Source organism: Peromyscus leucopus, chromosome 4, assembly GCF_004664715.2.
Source record: "Peromyscus leucopus breed LL Stock chromosome 4, UCI_PerLeu_2.1, whole genome shotgun sequence".
NCBI classification, from domain to species: Eukaryota; Metazoa; Chordata; class Mammalia; order Rodentia; family Cricetidae; genus Peromyscus; species Peromyscus leucopus.
The window spans coordinates 56,971,595-56,990,398 of NC_051066.1; the positions used below are offsets into that span (position 1 = coordinate 56,971,595).

General features: G+C 38.5%; 1 protein-coding gene across 6 annotated transcripts in view; it reads right to left on the reverse strand.

The window, feature by feature from the left end:
• Pde1a (phosphodiesterase 1A) overlaps positions 1-18,804 on the reverse strand; it is a 288,051-nt gene that overhangs the window by 193,566 nt on the left and 75,681 nt on the right. Inside the window, exon 1 of one of the 6 annotated variants that reach the window (XM_028884594.2) lies at positions 3,341-4,304. The exons of the other annotated variants lie outside the window; for them this stretch is intronic. Coding sequence (XP_028740427.1) covers positions 3,341-3,393 — 53 coding nt within the window. The 5' untranslated portion in view covers positions 3,394-4,304. Of the gene's footprint in view, positions 1-3,340; positions 4,305-18,804 lie in introns of those variants that run through there. 6 annotated transcript variants of the gene reach the window in all.

Here is an 18,804-nt window from a genome sequence, read left to right on the forward strand (position 1 = left end):
AAATGTGTCAGGTATTAGTCCCCAGAGAAAATCCTTTTGCTGATACAGAAAGGTAACTTGAAAAGCCTACAGCCATGTGTGTATATAAGGTCTCCCTTATTGATTGCTGGTTTTACATCTTGGATTTTAATGACCCATGTAACTTTCTTTTGTAAGTGCTGAGGGACAGAAATTTGTGTTGTTGGCTGGAAATACACAAATATCTGTTTTGTGATGGTGTTTCTTCCTGTAAAATTGTCATATGGAAATGTTTTCAGCAATTATTTTGCTGAAGTTACACAAGTGTCTTTCGTGTGAACATGTTAAATTTTATAATATTAAAATATAAATTGATAAATCTCAATAAAATGATAAATGAGGAAGAGATAAAGTATCAGATATCAGATTCCAGAGAAAAATGGGGTTTGCGATATTTATCTGTATTGTTTCTCTAAAACAAAAGAATTGCTATTTCTCTGCATAAGCTTGAGTTATAAGGACACAGCCGTAACCACGGCGTGTTTCCAGGAAACACCATTTACAAATGCTCAAGGATCAGCAGTCCCATTGATCCCAAAGATACACACACTATTCATGATGAGATAATGCATACTCCTGCCTTGATCATTAAAGGACTTTTGCTCTTGTTCTTTGCCTCACATAGCATGGAGATGTACATACATATGCCTATTCCAAAGAAGTCCTTTATAAGAGGATTTGATAGCCTTACTATATGAAATACTTTGAGAATTCTCATTGTATGAAACCTATACATTCTTAGAAAGAGGATCTAAATTATGTCATAGTCTTCTTAATCCAGCCATAGGATGTCAGTATGTACCACGCATTACTCCAAAACTTACTTATGTTTCCCACTTAATGAATTGTTTTTAGTTTCTTAAATTTACAGTAATCATGCTGATGTGAAATTGACTTTAATTCAGTCTCAAAAGTGAATTTAAAATCATTTTTCTATTTTCTCTATAAAACCACTTAAATGTCAGAATAACTTACTCCTAACATCTGTCTCTCCCAGGTTACTATTTCCTCCTGCAAGGTACTGCCCTCTGAGTGCTGTCACTAAGGTAGATACAAGATAATGTCTCTAGTGAATGCAAAACCTGACAGAGAAATACAGATCAGTTGAATTAGAGCCATGAGTTTTACAGGAAAAACCATTCCCAGAGAAAGAAATTTGGAATTTCAGAATAAAAGTTCCAAACCTTACCTGTCTTGCTAAAACTTTAAACAAATTATTTATAAGCAGCTAAGATACTATGCTCACAAAAGTTGTGTTAAATTTATGTGGTCCCACTAGCACAAAGGAAACAGATAACCAGAGGCAAAACCCTTGAGAAGTGGAGAAACAGGCACAAGCGCACTAAGAAAGAATGGTCTGGAAGAGATTGCTAAGAAGTAAAGATATTCCAGCAAGATACTCTGGATAACTGGAGGATGTCCAAGGGGGCAAGGTACCAAGAGAAAGAGCAAAATGAGATAAGGGCAAAATAGCAAAGATTAGAATTTGCCCCAATTGCCAGCTTGCCTAAAAATACAAAGAGCTATCAGGAAGTCATTGCCCAACTGTGCTTTCTCTGAGGAATTATGACTAATTACATGAATCCTTTAAGATATGTGCCCATCTCTCATCATCACCAAGTGTAGTAGAAGCAACCACAGGGCCCATGCGCCAGTTGGTCAGTAAATCTCAGCCCTACATCTAACCTTGACCAGTTTCCTGTACTTTCTTTAAACAACTGCCAGCATGAAAGTATGACCTCTTCATGGCAAACGGGGATTCACCCAGATCACCAAGAACATGAAGCAAATATCTAAAATCACCATGGTTTTTTTTCCTAATTATTAGGGCAAAAACAATCTTTTAAATACAAAAAGCCAGTTCTTTGTATTTAAATAATGTAATTGTAGAGAAGGTGAAGCCTAACAGCAACAGTGCCTGAGCATATAACTTAAGAGAAGTGAAGAGGATTTGACCTAAAAGCCATCTGCCTCCATCCCCAAATACACAGAAGAGATGGCCAGGTAGGTCTGCCTCTGTCCAACCTAACTTTCTGAACAAAAAGCAGATCCCTGCTCGAGCAGTTCTTGTAACTACCATGAACATAGAAGAAAATAGAGATTAATTATGTAGGGTTGGAAGACCTCTGAGGTAAATATCCATTTTGAGGATACTTTTGGATTTTTGAATAGTTATTTTATCAGTTGCTTTGCAGTATTTACAGGCACACACTTAAGTAGATGTCAATTATACTTAAGTCCATAAGTGTGGACTTAAGTATAATTTACTTTCAAAATGTTTTTAAGCAGATTTATAGTAGAACTATGTTAAGCGTTACCAAAGTATACTATTTCTACTAATGAAACTCTAATATTTACTTAGTGTATAAAATGGCCACATTTTATGTAATTCCACTCTTTAAGATCTACTCATATTCAAGATGAAGTAACAACAGAAGTCCATTCCATAGATTCCTATTATTCTGAATTTTACCTAGATCAACAACCACTGGCTACAACTTGAGATTAGCATCTACTGTCATTAACATTTACTATTTTTGTATGCTTACAATATTTTGTGGGGAGATAATAGAAAGTTAGCGTTTAACTCCTTTGTTTTGGGAAGCAGAAATTGTTTATTTTTTATATTCTTAAAAATTATTCATTTTCAATACTAAATTCTAAACTTGCAACATATAACCAAACAATCAAGCTAAAAAAAAAATAGAAACCAGTGCCCCCCCCCCATACACCAAATAAACTGTATTATCTGAGTCCGTTCTACTATGCCCATAATTTCCTGGTCATACATACTTCAGCCCGCCTCTTTGCCCTATTCTTTTCCTAACTGCTCACCTAACATTCCCAAAGGATCTAGAAAATGTACACTCCAGCCCAGTAGCTATCAAATTCAAATTTATCTCGGAGCACATTACTTCAGGAAGACCTAGCATTCATAGCACAGAAACCCTGCCCTTGAGTGTGTAATCGGTTCAAAGAACCAAGCACAATATTTTCCGATTAGAAGAGTGTGCAGCAGCACTCAGCAACAGAGAGAGATTGCACGAGTTTTTAAAAGTTTTTCCAGAGCTATGTCACTCATGTGCTTGGAACAGCTAAGATGTTTTTCAAAACACATTTTGAGGAATTGATAAGAGCTTATGTACCGAGCGAGCTTCAGAACACAGAACACAAAAAGGATTTCTTTAGTATGTACGGAGTTAACCTCGAGGCGCTCTTTGCTGCTCGGCTGTACTTGAGTGCCACATTCCTCAGGTTGAAGATGGAGAGAAACCGCTGTGGCTGGCAGCCCCAGAGCCACCTGGGATGCAGCATGACTTACCTAAAGATGGGTCTTTGGAGATGTTTCTTCCTGATTGTGACATACTCATCCATTTAAAGATGAAGTTTTAACTTCTTCCTGGAAAGCACTCCAGAAAATCCGGGGAGGGAACGTGGAAGCTTATCCTGAGCTATTGTGCTGCAAGCAGCCCAGAAGGAAAAAGTAGTTTCCTCTTTCTCTTTTTGGGTGCTGGGAGAAAACTTCCCTGTTCTCTGCCAGCCGGGCAGTGTGTCCATAGAGGCCACATAAGACAGGCACGCTGGGGCACTCCCCCACAGGGCAGGGTGTGCAAAACCCACCAAGAGTCACGTTGATAAAGGCAAGAGAAACACACGGGACCCTCGGAAACAGAACAAAACAAACAGAAATCTTCCTACCCCAAGCGACACCCAGGTAGGAGTTCCCCCTAAGTTATTGCAGCCATGAGAACTCTCCTTCCACATGCTGGTCAAGCCGGCAAGGCTAAGTCCCTCCCTGTCTTTAAAACAGCTTGTTCTGAGGCTCAACTTTTTTTCTTCAAAATAAAAGTTGTACAGCTGGCTAAGCAGTCCCAAGTGAATGCCCTCTGCAAGTCAGTCCTGTTAAAATAAGAACTGTATATGAATTCCTGGAGAACGATGGGCTGGAGCGGCCACAGCTGGCTCTGCTTCAGGAGATGATAATTATTTTACAATCTTGTTTTAATTCACGCTGGATGAAGTGTGGGGACGAGTCATCGTTTTGGACACGTACAACCTAATAACCTACACTGGGCTGAGGTTGAAGATGCCATTTCAGCTGATAGAAGTCCCTTTGTGTTGGCCAGAGTCCAGAAGTTAGAAAAACAGGCGTTGCTCAAGTCTGTTAGTAAAAATGTACCCTGATGCTTTTGTCCCCAGATGCAGTTTTCCAACTATGAAAATAACACTACCAAAACAAAAACAAAACACAAACACATATACACACAAATACATAAATGCTGGTTATATAAATAAATAAATAAACCAAAACAGTCTGGGTGCATAAGATCTTAGGGTACAGTAAACTTTTAATTATATAACAATAAAAGGGTAGACAAGCAAACAGGAAAGAGGACTACGAGCAAATGTGTGAGCATGAGAGAGCACACATTCTAGTTTTTCAAGGTAAGTTATTTTGAAGGCTTTCCTGAATTGTTTTTAAGCTCCTCATGGTCCAGGACGAAGTCATTAAATTCCAGGACAGAGGTTCAGTATGTATTTAAATGAGCCATCTCAGAGCATGATTACAACATTTTGAAAATGCATGTCATAAAGAGGAAGGTGAGGAGTAGACATGGCTTTGGTTGAATGATCCATAAAAAGCCAGATCAAAAATCTCAAAGGTAGGGAACTGGTTGCAGTCATGTGTAAACATTTCAGAGAAACAAGACCACCTTTTTCCATTTGTCACCAAAGGGAGAGGAGAGTTATAAGAGCCACTGATTTTTATCAAGAAGTTCTAAACCATACCAGGAAGGGCTAATCAGGCTGAGAAAGCATTGAACCAAAAGTAAAACAAACGTGTACAAGTTTGGCTTCTGTCTTCCACTGACTATAGGACAAACTTCTTGCCTGTCTGGACCCCAGTTTCAATGCTCATAAAATGAAGTCATAATATTAATTGAATTCTGTAGTCCCTTTTGAGATTTTGTGCTTAACTTTCTTCTTGCAGATAAACTGTCATAGAAATTATGATGCCTATATAAATTCTATATAAAAAGATAGTTTCATATTATGTATCATATCAATGCACATATATTTATAGAGAAACATCTAAATCAGTGTTTCCATCATTAGCAGTAATATGCAATCATGAACTCACATGACTTCTTACACAGCAATAAGCCAGATATGGAGACCATGTAAACCCAACCCCATAGGCAGACCTGTTCAATACACATTCTATTATAATCATATGTGTTGACTTTCTTTGTCATATAGGAAAGTACATAAATAATCACACATTTTACATTTTTTCCTGGAAGGAACTTTTGCATTTGTAGTGAGTGGCTCTCTATCTCTACAGTAATGGTTTACATCTATTATGATTAATATGATGTAAATATTCCATGAAAGAAATAATCCAAGAAAATAAGCCATATATTTCAAAACTTAATTCTATCTACCTTTCCATTGAAAAATGTAATACGAGTCTTGTGAGATGACTTAGCAATTCAGAACACTTAGTGCTCTGCTAGGGGACCTGAGTTTGTTTTCCAGTACCCACAACCACTGGAACTCTAGTTCCTGGGAAACTAGTGCCCTAGTATGGCCTCCATGGACACCCACATACTGGTGCACATACATATATGCACCCATGCATACCTGCATGCACCCCAACACACTTACAAATAAAAAATAAACTTTTAAATAATGTGAGATAATTTATTTTTATGACAATAAAAACACTCAGCACAATGCCAATTAACATTTAGCCAAGTTCCTGCTAAAATCAACATAGTGTTTATTTCAAACTCAAGACTCCATATTGACCGAAAGAACTTAAAGGTTGTTTGAATGGATCACAGGAAAGCAATTACAACTTTTCTCATGTTAAATTTATTTATTTTTTCATTTAAGTGATTAAGGGAGACAAGAGAGACTCACATTTATGTTAAGCACAATATTTAAGCCCAATCTTCATCCCAAAAAGGCAATGAGAATATGCCCATAAGCTAAACATTCTCTTAAAACAAGGGAAAAATGTAATTTTTTTTTCATTTATACAGGGTGTGTGTGTATGTGTATGTGTGTGTGTGCATGCACGTGTGTGTGTGTGTGTATGTGTGTGTGTGTGTATGTGTGTGTGTGTGTGTGTGTGTGTGTGTGTGTGTGTGTGTGTGTACACATTCACGGAAGTCAGAGAATAATTTGCAGTAACTGATTTTCTCCTCCCACCAATGTGTATCCTGGGGCTTGACCTCGGGTCCTCAGGCTAGGCAGCAAGCATCTCTATCAGCTGAATCATCTCATTGGTCCCAAAGCATTTTTTTTCCACAAATACTTTCATTTACTTTTCAAAGAGTATTTAAATTTGATTTTTCTTACATTGCCTTTTTTTTCTAGACATTCTCTGTCGTTATTTTTCTAATTTTATAATTAATTTAATTTTACATGTCAGCCACAGATTCCCCTGTCCTCCCTCGTCCTCCCCTCCCTCCAATCTACCCCCCATTCCCATCTCCTCCAGGGCAAGGACTCCCTTGGGGATTCAGCTCAGCCTGGTAGATTCAGTCCAAGCAGGTCCAGTCCCCTCCTCCCTTTACCCAGGCTGAGCAAAGTGGCCCAGCATAGGCCCCAGGCTCCATGCTCATGCACTAAGGACAGGTCCTGGTCCCACCGCCTGGGGGCCTCCCAAACAGTTCAAGCTAATCAACTGTCTCACTTATCCAGCAGGCCTGATTCAGTTCCATGGGGGCTCCTCAGCTATTGGTTCATAGTTTATGTGTTTCCACTAGTTTGGAACTCCAGGAGTCCAATCGGTGAGAGAGAGGAGGGATTGTATGATCAAGAGATGTTGAGACCATGATTGGAAAAAGCACAGGGACAAATAGCCAAACATTGCCTTTTCTAACAATCAATTTTAATGTAGCATTCAGCAAGATGAAAAGTTACCACTTTCGGTATACAAAAATATATCACTTTATGAGCACAACCATCTACACAAAATACTACAAATAACCAGGCCAAATCTCTTATAAGATAAACTAAATATAATTTATCAAGATTTTTTATTAGGACTGAGGTCAGAAATGGAGTTTGTTTTTCCTAATGTGGTAAACTAAATGCAGCCTGTTTTCCCTAACATTTTTAAACACATACTCTCACACACACTCACATGTACACTGACACACATGCACACCACTTATCTTCACACATGCTTGCATAGATACTCACACATGCACACACTTCATATAGATGTACACACACATATGTATACTCACACATGAGCCCTACTTGAATCAGCACTACTGGAAGTCGTCACAGTCAGTGCTCAATGCATATGTGTTAAGAAGCTTGGCTGAAACATCAAAATATCTATCTTAACTAACTTATTGCATGTAGTGACTCACATGGATCCACCTTTGTGATGTTTCCAGCCAGAATCACCCTGAGAGAATCATGGTGTTTTCTCTTAATCACCATGGAAATCAGATAAGCAGTGTGCTCTCTGTCTGTGATGCTAAAGTCCCAGGCATTCAATGTTAGGTTAGGAAGACCACATGATAATCTGCTACCCAGGCAATAAAAAAATGAATTTATCTGCAAATGGTCCCGATATCTGTTAAAGGGTCAAGTCACTTCAGTCTGGAATGAAGTGTGTGCTGCCATCGCTTTAAGCAGAACATAAGGAAATGTAGTATGACAAATTACATATTTCAGAATGTGTTAAGTAGAGGAGTGAACAAAAATGGAAAGAAAAGATCAAATGGCATTTTTTTTGTTTTTATTAATGTAATCACATGGTATTATTTTTGCTTAAAAAAAATTTCACCTTTCACTTTTGTGGCCCCACCTTCTACCCAGCTTAAAGGCTTGAGAGCTCCAGTTCAGTCATTTCTAATATTTCATTTTGCTTGATACAGCAAGCATGAAAGGTGAAATGTGCATGTCATACTCCCTTGGAAAACTACCTTGATCTTGACAAAAACCCTAAAAAACAAATGGGAAAATATGACTTCAGTGCTAACATTAGCATAGCTTGTACTTGTCATAGGCAGCAGACGTGGGGACCATCACATGGTCAATTACACTGCAAGATAAATGGCAGAGGGTCCCTTCTTCCTGAAGGGCTAGCCTGGTCTCTGCTCCTTCACCACTGAGGAACACTCACCTAAGGGAAAGAGTGGAGTCATCCTCAGAGAACACAGATCTGGTGTGTGTTCTCCAGGTAAATATCTAGAGCTTTCATGCTTTAAATCATTCTTCAGAATGAATGTCTTGCTACATATTTCACAATTGGTTAAGAATCTGGAATTTGAACTCAGATGGCTCTTTTGTGAGCCACATGAGTTTACTTTTATTGCTGAGGTTTTACCTCCTACTATGTAGCAGGTAAGTACTCTGCCTGATGTTACTTGGGCTCTTTCTTGTCAACTCTCAACCTTCTATAGAAAACCCTAGAGAAAGAGGAGAAAACCTAGAAAGGAGAAGCATCCTTTCTTCTCACAACCCATGGCTCTACTCAAATATCAAGACATTGCCCATTACTTCCCTGATAATTTTAAGAGCTAGCCCAAGAAGCCCTTCCATGGGGCCCCATGATAATCAGTGTGAACTAAACTTACTAACCAATGATTATTTCTTACCAAGATCTGAATCGATGCTCCATTCTATTATAAAAAAAATTGTGGCCTAATATCAATGAGCATGTACTCAAACCCTAGACATAAAAGCAGTTTTCTTTGCAATGTGTTTTATCAGTTTTTTCATGAGTCAAACTAAGAGGTTGGGCCACCTATCCCCTGAGATCCTTTCCTGCCCTGACACTCCATGACTCTCTCTCTCTCACACACACAGCCTTAGAATAAATTGGTAATTTATATAAATGCAATGCCCAACTAAGAATAAACTCTGTAGTCATGTTTAGCTTCTCCTAATCATAACTAAGTCTTATGTACTACCAAACAATCCACGTAAAATCTCCTTTGCTTTAGACTTTTTACTTTCATCCAAATATGTTCAAAGTCCAAATACTCTGGCTACTTGTACAAAACTCCTTACATCTGAGTCTTCTATTCAAAACTTCATCAGCTAAGATGTATGCCTTTCTCCATCATTTGCAGTAGAACACATCTTATCTCTTGAGTAACAAATCATCATCTATTATTAAACAAAGAAGCAAAAATACTGAAGGATGTTCAGGTCTGCATGCCTTGATCATAAATATTACATAGAGCATTCAGAACGTGGAGAACCCTTTCTGGTTTGAACAAAGCCAAGATTGTAGGAGTGCTAGTTTTCAAGGGCTTCAAAACTTCCATTTAGTTATCCAAGTAAGCTGCTTATTTGCCTTGCTATTGTCTTTGCTAATATCAGTCCCACCCGCTGCATGAGGCAAATGAATGCTTCTGACTGACAGGGAAAAGGTCACACTCATACAAATGAAAGAGGGAAAGGCACATTGCTCCATTATATTATGAAGCTTTCTTATTCATCCTAGTGGGTGCATGGTGATGACCTCATACCATGACATTAGCATCTGCCCCATCAGTCTCCAACCTCCCTGTACCCCATCTCAAACTGATCTTTTGATTCATCTTCTTTTAGTTTCAAATCAGTGTTTTCCTTGAGCATTCTGCATCTTTCCTGCCTCCTCCAAACACATTGGTCCCTTTGATTAAAATGTTTTTGTCCTTCTCATTGCTCTTATTTTAGCTGCCTTGATACCTGTACAGGCAGGTGCCTCTCCCAACAGCCCATCTGAATTTCATATGGCTGTAGCATGTATTTCTTTCCTCATGGCATCACAATCTGTGTCTACGATAATCCATGTAATTATGCGTACACAAACTTCCCCATCAAGATTCCAAGACGCAATGAAGGAAGAAGGAAGCAGAATGTCTAATCCTCCCAGCTATCTCAGAATAAAACCTAATCAAATTATACAAAAATGACATTTACATCATGTGTGTGACTGTATGCCCTTAAAAATAGACTTGCATTGATTTCTTGTAATGTTTCAAGACATTTTCTAATGCACAATGTGTTTCAATCTGCCATCATACTTCTTTAAATCGAAAGAGTCTGTATCTGACTACAAATACAATGGTGTCTTGGTCCAGTCTGTGCCACTATAACAGAAGGCCTAAGATTAGGTAAAGAGGAAAGATCGAAAACTTACTTTCTCACAGTACTAAAAGGTAAGAAGTATAAAATCAAGTTGCCTCCACTTGGTGATGGGAAAGAGTTCCTGCTGCAGCCTCAGGTGACATAAGGCCAGTTAACCAAACACAACCCTGATGTTTTCTTTAAAGGAGCCTTAAACACATTAAAGAGGAAGAGCCCTCTTGATAATCACCTTTTGGAGACCTCTTAGAGACTGTATTGGTCACACCTAAGTGTAGCTAGAGTTTTCCTGCCTTGCCCACAGTCAGGAAAAATCTTTGCACCCTCCAGTCCCACAGCCGCTCAGACCCAACCAGGTAAACACAGAGACTTATATTGCTTACAAACTGTATGGCCATGGCAGGCTTCTTGCTAACTGTTCTTATAGCTTAAATTAATCCATTTCCATACATCTATGCCTTGCCATGTGGCTCATGGCTTACCGGCATCTTCACATGCGGCTTGTCCTGGCGGCAGCTGGCAGTGACTCCTTCTGCCTTCCGGTTCTTTCTTTTCTCCTCTCTGTTAGTCCCGCCTATACTTCCTGCCTGGCCACTGGCCAATCAGTGTTTTATTTATTGACTAATCAAAGCAACACATTCGCCATATAGAACATCCCACAGCACTCCCCCCTCCCCCTTTTTATTCAAAAAGGAAGGTTTTAACCTTAACAAAGTAAAATTACATATAATTTGGGAATTTGGGCGTAGCTTCTCTTACTACTTCCTGCTGGAGGGGGGCACTGTATCTTATGGGGACACAAAGGAAATTTTAGGATTATAGAATAGTCCATGAGACTGTATTGTCTGAGCCAGTTGCCTTGAATCTGATCTGGACGTTGGATAATCTGGGCCATGGTGTCATCGGAGACCTTTCAGAGGGTCTTGGCTGGTCAAAATTGATGTATCTTAATCTGGAACAAATCCATAGCCTCTGGCTTTCTGTGGGAACAAAAGTAGAGTCTCCTTTCCAAAGCAACACATCCTTATATCCAAATTTTAAAGTCAAGGAATCTTTAAAATATACGTATTGGTTTAACTCAGCATCTTTTATGATCAAATGTTTTTCTGCAGTTAAAAATCCCAAAGACAACACAATCCAGATTCTCTGTGTAATATTCATCTTTACGTGGCTTATTTTTATATTAATTTTATTGTTTCTTTAAAGATTTTATTTTTTTAAAACTATGTATTTGTTTATATAACTGTATATATCACCTTTTTTGTCTCTTTCAAGCCTACCTATATTTTACACACATTGTACACTATTACATCTGAATCTGTCTTATTGTGAATCTATTGCTTTAAACTGCAGCATTTGTAAGACTGAAATGGCGCTATGGCTGCTAGCTCCGCCCACCTCAGCTTCCCAACATGGCAGTGGTACGTTTACCGCCAGCTTTGGGAGCTATCGTGGGTCTATGCTTTTATCCAAGCAGCGTGTAGCCCAGAAACCTCTTTTTTTGTTTTGTACTAGCAAAGGCTAAATCCACCATGCAGCTTAATGTGTCACTTGCAGAGGCCTCATTCCCGCCATACTGCAGGTCGAGCATGCACGCCAGGAACCCACAAGTAGCTCAAACTGGCAACTGCCGCTCATTTGAGAGAGACAATTAGGAAGCTGTTTTTAGCTCCGTTTTAGAATCTTTTTACTCAGGTTTTAGGTGGAAACTCTTGCCAACTTGTTGGGCTCCATTTGTAGCTAGAGTTTTCCTGCCTTGCCCACAGTCAGGACAAATCTTTGTCACCCGCCAGTCCCACAGCCACTCAGACCCAACCAAGTAAATATAGAGACTTATATTGCTTACAAACTGTATGGCCATGGTAGGCTTCTTGCTAACTGTTCTTATAGCATAAATTAATCCATTTCCATAAATCTATACCTTGCCACATGGCTCATGGCTTACCGGCATCTTCACATGCGGCTTGTCCTGGTGGCGGCTGGCAGTGACTCCTTCTGCCTTCCTGTTCTTTCTTTTTTCCTCTCTGTTAGTCCTGCCTATACTTCCTGCCTAGCCACTGGCCAATCAGTATTTTTTTGACCAATCAAAGCAACACATTTGCCATACAGAACATCCCACAGCACCTAAGTTTCAAAGAAAGCACATTCAAGGCATACGAATATTAAAATTGACAATACATTCTCAATACTCATCGAGAATGACTTTGTAAGTGGTTCTCAGTTTTTCTGAAAATGTTGTTTACTTTGGGAGAGGCATATTTTATCTGATAAACAGTTTTAACAGACCCTCTTCACATGTGGATCAGACCAAGGTTTAAATGTGTTAGACTTTGTGCTGTCTTAAATGAAATGAGTAAGAAGGGTCAGTTTGTGGCAAGGAAAGCTTTCTGTCCCCAGTTGGCTAGATCCTGAGTCTGTTATGTCCATCACAAAGTAAAAGAGTAGAAATAGGTCACTTAAAGATTGATCGACTCTAAGTAGCACTCCCCCAAGTTCTGACAGCTTCCAGTGGCAACAAACGAAGTATTTCCTTGGAATAGCCCGACATTCCCTGAAAACATCAACAACATCAAAGAAAATCATTTAACATAGATCCTCATAGCCAAACACCCACTGCTCAGTGTGGAATCAAGCCATACGTAAGTCTACTGTGTAAGGAAATAAGTTTTGTATATTGGGTGACTCAAGGAGCGTTACAGTAAAACCCCCTTTGAGTGAGAGAATTTAAATAGACATGGCTAAGCAGTGGCTTGAGGGATAAATGTCAATTCAGCAAGCAGGCTCAAGAGGAAAGGTTAAAAGTTTTATAAGGCCTGAGTACCAAGCAACTGTATGTAATTTGGAGGACACATTACCCTGAAGAGTTGAGGAAGCTTCCACCATCATACTGGAAATGAGGCAAATAAGCCACAAGCAGTGACAGCCGGAAAGCATGTGAGTCAGAGGTTTCATCGCTTCCTGAACATGCCGAAAGTATTCCTATTTGCAATTCTTCAGTCAGTGGAAAAATTCTTCAGAAGCAGCTGCATGGTACTGCTGTTTAGTTTCCCCAAATGTAAAATCCATCATTCAGTCATCATCGACTTAGCTTCAGTACTGTGTCATTATTACCAGTTTCACTCTATATTTTAAGCTTGGTTTCAAAATAACTCTAAATTCAATTAATGCTGTTGTTGTTATTTTTTTTTAACTTCAAGTTTGTCTTAAGCTTCCAGTAATGCCTGTGAGTCAATGTGCAGAACTCTCACCAAGAAATAAATCAGTGTCAATAAATGGAAAGTTCCTGAATACTAACCTATTGGCTTCTCCGGGCATTAAGAATTACACAGCATTAGAGATGGTCATGACTCACACAGGCTTTGAATAGAAGCAGCCACAAATTTTCTTCCTTTGGAGGTGAGAGGCATAGGATTCAAACCTAGGACTTTGTGCATGCTAGACAAGCACACTGCCACTGAGATAAACTCCCAGCATTTAACCGCCAGTATGATACATAATAGGTTCTATGTAAGTACCCGAATGTAGAGGAGCAGGTCACTACCCTTATTATCTTTCTAAACAAAAATGTGTTATTAACAGGGAGAGGCAATATAGACCACACGTATTTGTAGCCTTACATCTATTCCTGCCTCCAGAAAATCCCCTTTTCACTTCAGATTTCACTCCACGTGTACTGAGTATCTTCCCCACTCCAAATCCATGTGACAATCCATCCTTGACAAACTTATCTCCTGAATTATCATCTTATTTTTTATAACAATTCATCATTATAATTAATTGTTCTCTAGCACATCATAGTTAACAAAATGTATTTGTACATTCATTTTATTAAGGTCTCAACTTAAATTCCAGTCACAATTTCAATTGGTCAATGCCATTCCCCAAGCCCAACATTGGCCAGTGTGTTATTTGATATATGACCCAATATCAGAATAGAACACAAGGAATTAATCTTTGAAATTCTGCATTGTTTTTGACATTATGAATATTTCAAACATTATGTGGTCCCAGAAAACAACATCTTCCATCATCTGCCACTTCTATTTGGCTCAGTAAGATATGTAGACGTAAGACAGTTAAGTCATGCTTGTCAGACATTTACCATGCCACGCTCTACACTCCACATACACTTTTTCAAGTACTTCTGCATAGTACACTTTAAAGGTGAGATTTTTTCAAACCTTCATTAAACACTCACAGTCTACATTGCTGCTAAAGCACAATCATAGGTTGTGAGCCCATTATCTGATGTCAATGTCTTTCTCTTTACTACCATTTTACAGTCTTTCAACACTAATACTCACTTCTAATGGTGGCTTTAGGGAGAAAGCATCTTGTTTTTCATGTCACTAAAACCATAAATCTTTGGATGAATTGGAGTACCGATGCAGAATTAATTTCAAAGACATATTAATATGGCTTGGATCATGTTTGCAACATATGCTCCACATTATCAATGAAGCAGATGAACTAGGTAAAGCAGAAAACTAAGTATTTAAAGTCCTTAAAGTTTAAATTTTACCATTTTCTTGCCAAACAAAAGTAGATTTTAAAAAAAAATTACAAACAAAACACCACTGAGAAAATCAATGGAAAAATAAGTTATAATAAACATAAAAATGAAGTTTTGCTTCAACCCTTACAAACAGAATGGCTTCCCAATATTAAATTATATGTTGGTGATGAGATCATTCTTTAAAAACATGTCCAAAGCAATCCAAAGCCGGATGTAGCTATCAGAAGCCTCTGCTGTAAAAGAAGCGAAGCTGCTGGAGTAACCGGAGCTCTGGAAATCCTCCTAGCACAGGTTCAACATCAGATGAAAACTTTGAGAAAGACAAGAAGTCACGAGTCCAACCAATATCACCCATACCTCATGGGTGTAACCAATTTGGCAGCCTAGAAAGAAGCTGCCACAACATATTATCATTTTCTGCACTTGAGAAAAATCTCGGTACACCCCATTCCTTTCATTATCTTTTAAAGTAGAATTTTTACTTTATTGTGTTTTTAAGACATGTGCTTTTACTTTTATTATCTTTCACAGATTTATCTAATTTCCTTATGATTTTTCAATTGCTTTTTCTTTTTGCTTTCTTGTTTTTTTCCTTTTTTATCCTTGTGTGTACTCTCTCCCTCTCTCCTCTTCTTTATCGTCGATTCTTTTAGAATTATTTCACTTTATCTAATCAGGTTTTGTTCTGTTTCCATTTTTAAATGCCCGTGTTTTTATTTTTATTTATTTATTTATTTATTTATTTATTTATTTATTTATTTTTGGTTTTTCGAGACAGGGTTTCTCTGTTTAGCTTTGGAGCCTGTCCTGGAACTCACTTGGTAGCCCCAGGCTGGCCTGGAACTCACAGAGGTCCACCTGGCTCTGCCTCCCGAGTGCTGGGATTAAAGGCGTATGCCACCACCGCCCGGCCATGTTTTTATTTTTATTCCCCTTGTTGATTTACCTAATTTTTTCCAGTTTTCTCATTATTGAAAATAATTTTAATGTTTTATCATCTCTTGCCCTTCTCTGTTTCCTTAACTAACATTTTTCTTCACACTGTCTTTCTTTTTGCTTACCTTTGCTCTCTGATTTCCCATTTCTCTGCCTCCTTCCTTTTCTCATTCATTTACTATGCCCTCATTTACCCTAATAATTTGAATGTAACTTCATAGCACATTGCACTTTACTCCTTCTGTTTCCTAATGTATAGTCATTGTTGATGTGCTCGTGAGCTTTAACAAATGTTATCAATTTCGTGTATATTCTTATCTCTTGTTTTTAAAAATGGCTATATTTTAATAGATTTCGTGCATTCCAGTGCTGAAAATTGAAGTATGAAAGCAAACAAAACCTGGATAAAGCAGTACTAAACAGAGAGTAGCACAGAAGTATCCTAATACCTGACCTCAAATTATACTACAGAGCCACTAACAAAATCTCTATGGCACACACACTCACACACACACACACACACACACACACACACACACACACACAAGATGTGGATGAGTAGAACAGAATAGAGGATACATAAATAAAGCTACACTTGGACTGTCCCCCGAATATTAACAAAGTGTCAAAAACATACATTGAAGGAAAGACAGATGGTGATTTAAAAACTGGGTATCTGTCTGTAGAAAAACTGAAACTAGATCCATACCTCTCACCCTGTCCAAAGAGTCTATTCCAAATGCATCAAAGACTTTAACACCAGTCCTGAAACGCTGATACTGCTAGAGGAAAGCATAGCAAAGATGACACAATAGACATGCCGAAGTGAGTACAAGAAAATTATAAGAAAAAAGCCCACAAAACCTCAACCTTACACAAAGAGTCGCAGGCAATTAAGGGATTCTGGGAGCAAAAGAGATGGTCTCCCCTAGGAAGAGTACAACAACTGGTTATCCAGTACCAAATGGTCATCCCTGAAAACATTTACATGAAGGTAGCATTATACAGATTATATTTTAAAATGAACAGATTATATTTAGGAATGTATGTGTATGTGTATATAAAGTATGCATACAATAACAACTAGTGAATAAAGGAGGCCATGAATTTGAAAGAGAGTGAGGAGGATTATGGAGATGGTTTGGAAAGAAGAAAGAGAAGGGAGAAATGTTGTGATTATATGATAAAATCACAAAAATAAAAATTATTCAGAATAAAAAATGGCAGTAGCATAGACATAGGCAGGGACTTTCTGGAAAACACCCAAATAGCACAGGCATGTCTGTTGGTGTCATCTCTGTTCACATTTGGGCAGCCGTGTTGGTGAGACTTTATGGATATAGCATTTATTGAACACAAACTGCATACCAAGTTCTTCCAATAGCTCTACAAACTTTATTACATTGGTTCCTCCCCAAACAAGTTCAGACAGGTGTTAACAACCCTGCTGTAGAGAGCTAATATGCTCTGCTGAAACTAGAAAAGCAAGAATGGAACCCGAGTCTGCTTTCCTCCACAGCTACCTTCACTGTCTCATCCTGCTCTTGTTCCATTCCTGCTCCATGAACTACTTTCTTCCAGTGATGCTGTCTTATTTAGGTTTCTATAGCTGTGAAGAGACACCATGACCATAGCAACCCATATAAAGAAAACAGTAATTGGGGTGGGTCCCTGATAGTTTCAGAGGTTCAATCCATTATCATCATGATGGGGAGCACAATGGCGTGCAGGCAGATGTGGTACTGGGGCTGAGAGTGCTGCATCTTGCAGGCAATAGGAAGTTGACTGAGACACTTGGAAGTATCCTGAACATAGGAAACCTCAAAGCTCAACCTCACAGTGACGTACTTCTTCCAACAAGGCCATGCTCACTCCAACAAAGCCACATCTCCTAATAGTACCATGCCCTATGAGATTCTGGGGGCCAATGACATTCAAACTACCAGATGATCTCCATGATTACTATTAATTCTAAAACTCTTATATTTGTGAAAGTCTGAATTTACTCTCAGGTGTTCTACTAACACAGAACATTGCCTCTATTTTGAATACACACACTGCTTCACGGATGTTTATTTTTTGACCTTGAAGTAATGAGTAGTTACAAACACAATCACAGATTCCTGGAATCTGAAGGCACCTTCAAGCTCCAGGTATTAATCCTCCAACCATTGCAGAACTCTCTTTCTTTCCTCTCAGGGGAGATTTGCAGTCAGCCACTCCTGAGCTAGAAGTGAGTCTCTGACCTCAAGATCTCACAACATAAATTCAGTTTAAAGACAAATGTTCTTCATGATCCAAGTTCTTCACCATAGAGTCAAGAAATAATCTAATAATGATAACAAAGCATCAAAACAAACCAAAAAACATCATACGGTCCCTTGAAAATATCACTGACAGCATGGCAAGTGGTAGACCAGTCATCAGGAAAATGATATTAACAATGCATAAGCTCTTCCTGAAAAAGATAGTTTCTTAAAGCTATTTCAATACACTCTTGTAGATTAATTTATAAATATGTAGAGAAAGACAAAAGAAGTCCAGCATGAAGACTCGTAGAGGGAATTGTTTCACCGAAGCGTAGGCAGCAATTAGAAGTTCAGCAGACAAGAGTCATTTACAAGAAACACAAAATGAAGAAGTGTCCATTCAAAGGGAGAAACAGAAAGGTGATGGAATACTGTACACGGCAGGAAGTAGCAAGCATTTGATATGACTTGAAGGCAGAAGTGTGAGGGGACTAAAGGGAATGGTTAGAGAATCATAGACCAACTTCCAGACACTTTACTGAGGAGACAAGACCACCGTGAGGCAACACTGATGGCTACTGTCAGAGAGCAGAATCTTCTGTTTTCCTGACAAAAACACAGAATGTAGTTTTGGGAATTACAGTTATGAGTGCAGAGGTCTCTATAAAAAGTCCATAGAGTAATTTAGTGACTCTGTTGGACCTGGGAGCATAATTTGAGTATGAAAATATTCTCTCATATACCTTCATCATCATTTCAGAATTCACTTTTGAAATTTTTCATTCGATTTCTAGAAAATCGAGTACCATGGTACCTTTACCAACCATCTAAAGCCAACAATCCACAAATATTCTTTCAACATTTATTTCTATGAAAAATTAAGTGTTCTGCATTTCATTGGTTCAAAAAGTACTATATATTGGCTAGCTTGACAAAACTACTACCACATCCCAGGATGTTATTATTGGGAACTCT